At 47.7% G+C, this 6,406-nt stretch overlaps 1 protein-coding gene across 1 annotated transcript in view; it reads left to right on the forward strand.

Moving 5' to 3' along the window:
• Nucleotides 1-5,809, forward strand: part of LOC109515454 (anion exchange protein 3-like) — a 20,824-nt gene extending 15,015 nt beyond the window's left edge. The window contains exons 15-23 of the mRNA XM_019869247.1: nt 149-343; nt 414-593; nt 843-932; nt 1,116-1,282; nt 1,800-1,837; nt 2,733-2,948; nt 3,131-3,300; nt 4,324-4,497; nt 5,522-5,809. Of these exons, the coding sequence (XP_019724806.1) occupies nt 149-343; nt 414-593; nt 843-932; nt 1,116-1,282; nt 1,800-1,837; nt 2,733-2,948; nt 3,131-3,300; nt 4,324-4,497; nt 5,522-5,599 (1,308 nt within the window). The 3' untranslated portion in view covers nt 5,600-5,809. The remainder of the gene's footprint in view (nt 1-148; nt 344-413; nt 594-842; nt 933-1,115; nt 1,283-1,799; nt 1,838-2,732; nt 2,949-3,130; nt 3,301-4,323; nt 4,498-5,521) is intronic.
• The last annotated feature ends 597 nt before the right edge of the window (nt 5,810-6,406 follow it).

The following is a 6,406-nucleotide window of genomic DNA, read 5'->3' on the forward strand; positions in this document are numbered from 1 at the left end:
GGGGGGGGTGGGCGGTGTCATATGACTTCCTGATCCCGCCGGAGATGGAAGTATTGCCTCCCACGAACTATTGCGACCGTTAGCATCTCATTGCACTGCCTGGTTTGCTTCCACTGGGCGCCTAATGGTCAATGGTGTTGTCGCTCAGTTCTGTCAGGCCTACGATTTTGAGTACCTGACCGGCCGGGTGTGGATCGGCTTCTGGCTCGTCTTCATCGTCCTGCTGATCGTCGCGGCGGAGGGCAGCTTCCTCGTTCGCTTCATCTCACCCTTTACTCAAGAGATCTTTGCTTTCCTGATCTCCCTCATCTTCATCTACGAGACCTTCTCCAAGCTTATCAAGGTCGTGATGGAGATGGCCTTTCCCGAATTCGGATTGTGTGTGTTTTTCACGCGAATCGCTTGTTTTTCAGGTGTTTCGAGAACATCCGTTGATGGCGTGGTACCCCGGGGACGCCACCCCTCCGTCTGAACTTCAGGACGTCCAGAACCAACCCAACACTGCTCTGCTGTCTCTCGTCCTCATGATGGGCACTTTCTTTGTGGCTTTCTTCCTCAGAAAGTTCCGAAACAGTCGATTTTTAGGTGGCAAGGTAATCGTGGGGAATCGAGCGTTCATTGGTCAGCAACACCATGACTATCCCTCGGTCAATCCGACCAACTTTTTCAGATTTAGCCAAGCAGAAGAAGGTTGAATCCGTCCCTTTTGAAAAAAAAAAAATAGCTTGTCCGTGGTACCACCTCTGCCTCAGCTTGAGCCAGGAAAAACCCTGCATGGAGTAGCATCAACTGGATCCGTTCTTCTGCTTTTACTGATTTCTTTTTCTCTCCCCTCCCCGCAGGCAAGAAGAATCATTGGGGACTTTGGTATCCCCATTTCAATTTTAGTTTCGGTGCTGGTGGATTACTCCATCACCGACACGTATACGCAGGTAAAAGGATCGTTACTCATTGATGCTTCATCCATCACTCATGTCTGAATTGTGCCACTTGAGAGCAAAAAAACTGCGTCACTTTAGCAAGGCAGCAATGCGGCCCAAGTGGCCTTTGGCAGTTTGCCGCTGGAACGTGGAGGCGTTCTTTCATCCCTCGTGTTGTGTTTGGTTTCCTTGTAGAAACTCGACGTGCCGTCCGGCTTCTCAGTCACTTCCCCGAACAAGAGAGGCTGGTTCATCAGTCCCTTTGGTGACAAGCGGCCTTTTCCCACCTGGATGATGGGAGCGTCCATTGTACCCGCACTTCTTGTATTTATCCTCATTTTTATGGAAACGCAGATCACTTCGTAAGTGCAGCATTTCCCTCTTTGTGTGTTGTTGTTTTTTTTTCCTGGGGAATCTTTCTTCAGCTTGTCATCAGTCTCACGGAATTACTGCAAACTCCCGAATATTGGCGGGCTGGCATTCACAATTTCGCAGATTTGGGGGGTTTGATGTGGTGACAATTACTTGCTGATTTCCACTCTTTGCGGCAGGGCGTCCTCCCCAGCACCCTTCACTGCACACTATGTTGAAGTGACATATCTCGCCGCGGTGGTTAGCGGAGAATCTCTCCCGCTCGAGGATGTTTTTTTTTTCTCTGCTGAGTGGCTATAAAAACAACAGTCGAAGCTCATAAATCAAGAAGGTGTTTTGACAGGAGCAAATCGAAATGGGAGTACATTCTTTTGGAGGGATCTGATTGGACGAGCCGAGGAACAGGGCCGCCGAGGACAATCGATGACGAGAATCGTGTACATGCGTCCCTAAGTTTCCTGGAAAGAAGGATGATCTGTGGTGCCGCTTCTGATTTGCCTCTTTCAGCCTGATTGTCAGTAAGAAGGAGCGTCGGCTGGTGAAAGGCTCGGGGTTCCACCTGGACTTGCTGCTCATCGTCATTCTCGGCGCCTTCTGCCCGCTATTTGGCCTGCCGTGGCTGACGGCGGCCACGGTGTCTCGCGCTATGCATTGCCTGGACGTTCCATTTCTTTTCTATTAATTGGGAGACATGCAAGACGAATGGAATTTTTAGCCCCACCCCGATTGTATTTATTTATTTATTACTCTTTATTGACTCCTATTTGACTCAAATTGTGCAAAATAAGATCTGGAGGAGGGGGGACAAAAACCGGCCAACCTATAAGTGAAGCTCTCTATCTTCACAGCTGGATTGCGATGAAGACTCGCCCAACTTTGATGAAGATGGCCGGGATGAGTACAACGAGATTCACATGCTCGTTTGAAGCCGAGCCAGCCAAAGAGACCACCTGCTTCTTCTTCTTCTTCTCCTCCTCCGTCTCCTTCTTCTACTTCTTCTCCTGCTTCTTCTTCTTCATGCTCCTGATCTCTTGAGAGTTGACAAGGATAAGCGTCATAAGGCAAAAAAAAAAAAAAACATTAGCAAATGTGTTACATCAATAGATAATATATATTTTTTTCCTCAAGTTAAAAAAAAAGAAAAAAAACTAAAAGCAAAAACATGTCCAGAAAGGGTCTGGGCCTCGCATAGGTGGCGCGGGTTGAACTTCCCTGAAATCGTATGCGAGTCTCTAGCCTGAAGTCATGAAAGACAATGACGACGTCCATCCCTTTAATTACTTGGCAGGCTTTGGGCAATTGTGCAATGCTGATGTTCACCTCTGAGACAAACAGTGAGAGGTTGGTGGGTGAGTGTCAGGAAGTCGTCGGAAAATCTGTATACCTCGTGAATAGGTGATCTTTTTGCCCCAAAAGGAAAAAAAAAAAAAAAAATGAAAGGCTCGGGGTTCCACCTGGACTTGCTGCTCATCGTCATTCTCGGCGCCTTCTGCCCGCTATTTGGCCTGCCGTGGCTGACGGCGGCCACGGTGCGCTCGGTCACCCACGTCAACGCCCTGACCGTCATGAGCAAAGCCACGGCGCCTGGAGAGAAGCCCATGATCCAGGAAGTCAAAGAGCAGAGGCTGACGGGACTTCTTGTGGCCGTGCTTGTGGGTAAGAAGTTGCACTTTTCACACCCCAGAAAACATGCCGTCGATAAGATATATGGAATGGGACGGACCAGTACCGATACCAGGTATCAAGACCATGCGGCTTCATTGAAATGACTGTCGTCACGAATTGACACCATATCCCGTATGTGATGATCCAAATTGGATTCCGTCCGACCCGACCAGGTATGTCCATCGTGATGACGGATGTGCTGCGCCTCATCCCTCTGGCCGTGCTCTTTGGCATCTTCCTGTACATGGGGGTGACCTCTTTGACGGGGATCCAGCTGTACGAACGCATCACGCTCATGGTCACGCCGGCCAAGCACCACCCCGACCACATTTATGTCACCAAGGTAACGCACATGACGGGCGGCAGGTCACACAAGTGCAAGTCTTAACCTCTGAAATGAACTGCAAAGCTGACTTTTGTATTGAGAGGATGAAGTTAACTGTTGTAGTTGTTCTGTCCTTTAGTTTTTTGTGTGTATTGAAATAAGATCGATCTACGCTTAAAATAAAATGTTTTTCCAAAACAAAAGAAATGGCTCATTGAAAGGCCGAATTTTAAATGTGAAACAGGGCAGACTCGCCAAATCTTGGCCAAGTCCTAAAATTGAATCCGACCGGAGTCAAGTCACGTGAGGTTCGAGTGCGCCTCGAACCTGCGCACACGCACTTGCGATACTCCACTCACACGCGCAGACAACGGCGCGAATATCGGCAGTCCCTGCTCTCGCTGGCGTGCTCTGTCATTCGGCCGTGCGCGACTGCAGCCGAAAGCCAACGCGGGTCCATCTTGCCAGGTCATGTTGCTTCGCTAGCTCCGGAAATGACAGCCTTGCAGCGTTTGGGATGTTACGGATTCCAGCACTGACGCAGATGCTCAGAAGCCCGCGTAATGACAGAGTCACGCGCGCAAGCTCGGGGCTTCCCCGACTAAAGGACACCGCTCCGCGCTGACGTCGATTTGCCCGAGTTCATCGGAATGATTTATTTGAGGAAGCCGGTTCTCAAACAAGGGTCCTCGGACTCAAAGGGCTCCGGGGGCCCCAAAATCATTGGAACTGGACTCCTTGGACTTGCGCAGAAGGATTGAGGCACGGTTTCTTCACCCTGAACATGAGACTGTCGAACACATCCGGTCCAGTATCAGCCACGAGTCTATTCTTTGGTTTAGTAAATAAGGTGAATATTTCCTCTGGCTCAAAATGCTCTGGTAAGATGTCAACATGACTTAGGGCTTTTGAAAAGGGATGGCTGGAAGAGCGGTCCTTGTCCACAAGATGGAGCCAAAAACAGGAGCCACCCCCTTGAAGTCTTTTGTCGAAGCGGAGAGTCTAGGCGTCAGCCGTTGAATGCCTTTCTCTTGTCGGCAGGTGAAGACGTGGCGCATGAACATGTTCACCCTCATCCAGCTGGGCTGCATCGCGGCCCTGTGGGTCGTCAAGTCCACCGCCGCCTCCCTGGCATTCCCCTTCGTCCTCATCATGACGGTGCCGTTGCGCCGCGTCATCCTCTCCAGGGTTTTTGAGGAACGTGAGCTTCAGGCGGTAGGTGCCGCGGCGGGGGCTTTCCAGTAACGCGCTCGTCCATCTTTGCCACTTCACTCCATCGGATGGACGTGAACCCTTTTTGGCTCCAGTACTCACTCCTCCAAATGCAAATATTGAGCTTCAAATTCCTTCGTGACAAATGTCAGTGTCTCATGTTTCTCCCTGGAAATGTTCACGTTTGGGGCTGCGTCATGTTTTTCTGGTTAGACGCTCAAAACGCTCAGGCTTTTTTTTTTTTGTTCCTTTTTTTTGGGAGGGAGGATACATTTCTCCATCTCAAAGTGAGATTTGAGAGAATATTCTGCCCAACAAAGTATTGTATTGCATGCAAAGAATCCAATTGGACTTCATCACTACAGTACATGTTTCGGTGTTAACACAAACCACAATTTAGTACGTCTATTAAATTTCACGTCAAAGGGAAACCGCCATGAACTCATTTCCAACGCTACGGCTAGAATTACTTAAAACTCTAAATCATAATTTGGCTTCTGAATTGTTTGAGTCTCTTCAAAATACTCACCAATTACAACTTTCCTGCGAGACAAGCTTTGGCCGCAATCTGGTGACATCTTTTGGCCTTTTAAAAAGACCCACAAAAAAAAAAAAAAATCTGCCTCACTTTTTTTGTTTATTAAACTGAAATGTTGTTCAGCCACCAGTACACAATCCTGAAAAATTGTACAATTATTGAACGTGACATTGCATTTATTTTGTCTTGGCTGACTGGTTACCCCGCTGGGCTTTAATGAGGGAAACTTGGGCCTTACGCCGCAATTAGCGAGCTCATTTTCAGACCCAACTGAATGGTCTCGCGCTATGCATTGCCTGGACGTTCCATTTCTTTTCTATTAATTGGGAGACATGCAAGACGAATGGAATTTTTAGCCCCACCCCGATTGTATTTATTTATTTATTACTCTTTATTGACTCCTATTTGACTCAAATTGTGCAAAATAAGATCTGGAGGAGGGGGGACAAAAACCGGCCAACCTATAAGTGAAGCTCTCTATCTTCACAGCTGGATTGCGATGAAGACTCGCCCAACTTTGATGAAGATGGCCGGGATGAGTACAACGAGATTCACATGCTCGTTTGAAGCCGAGCCAGCCAAAGAGACCACCTGCTTCTTCTTCTTCTTCTCCTCCTCCGTCTCCTTCTTCTACTTCTTCTCCTGCTTCTTCTTCTTCATGCTCCTGATCTCTTGAGAGTTGACAAGGATAAGCGTCATAAGGCAAAAAAAAAAAAAAACATTAGCAAATGTGTTACATCAATAGATAATATATATTTTTTTCCTCAAGTTAAAAAAAAAGAAAAAAAACTAAAAGCAAAAACATGTCCAGAAAGGGTCTGGGCCTCGCATAGGTGGCGCGGGTTGAACTTCCCTGAAATCGTATGCGAGTCTCTAGCCTGAAGTCATGAAAGACAATGACGACGTCCATCCCTTTAATTACTTGGCAGGCTTTGGGCAATTGTGCAATGCTGATGTTCACCTCTGAGACAAACAGTGAGAGGTTGGTGGGTGAGTGTCAGGAAGTCGTCGGAAAATCTGTATACCTCGTGAATAGGTGATCTTTTTGCCCCAAAAGGAAAAAAAAAAAAAAAAAGGATGTTGCAGGAAAGAAGCCAAATGATATATAATGCTTAGAATAGCTCCCTTTTAGACAAAATATCAGATCTTCTAAACGGATGTGCAAAAAGGCCTTCCATACAGTTGTGATCAGATCTTCACTTCGACTCATCGCTAATGTTTTTGTACCGGCTGCAATTGTTTGAATGCAGAATGGTAGCCACATCCTGACGGCTCAGAGGCAACAACGTCATGCCGCTTCCTCCAGCGGACGTCAAGAATTGAGTCTTGAGTGACATAGGAGGGCCATTTGCCAAAGCATCAAGAAAAGGAATA

The sequence above is a fragment of the Hippocampus comes genome, unplaced genomic scaffold (assembly GCF_001891065.2).
Source record: "Hippocampus comes isolate QL1 unplaced genomic scaffold, H_comes_QL1_v1.1 scaffold173, whole genome shotgun sequence".
Taxonomy (NCBI): domain Eukaryota; kingdom Metazoa; phylum Chordata; class Actinopteri; order Syngnathiformes; family Syngnathidae; genus Hippocampus; species Hippocampus comes.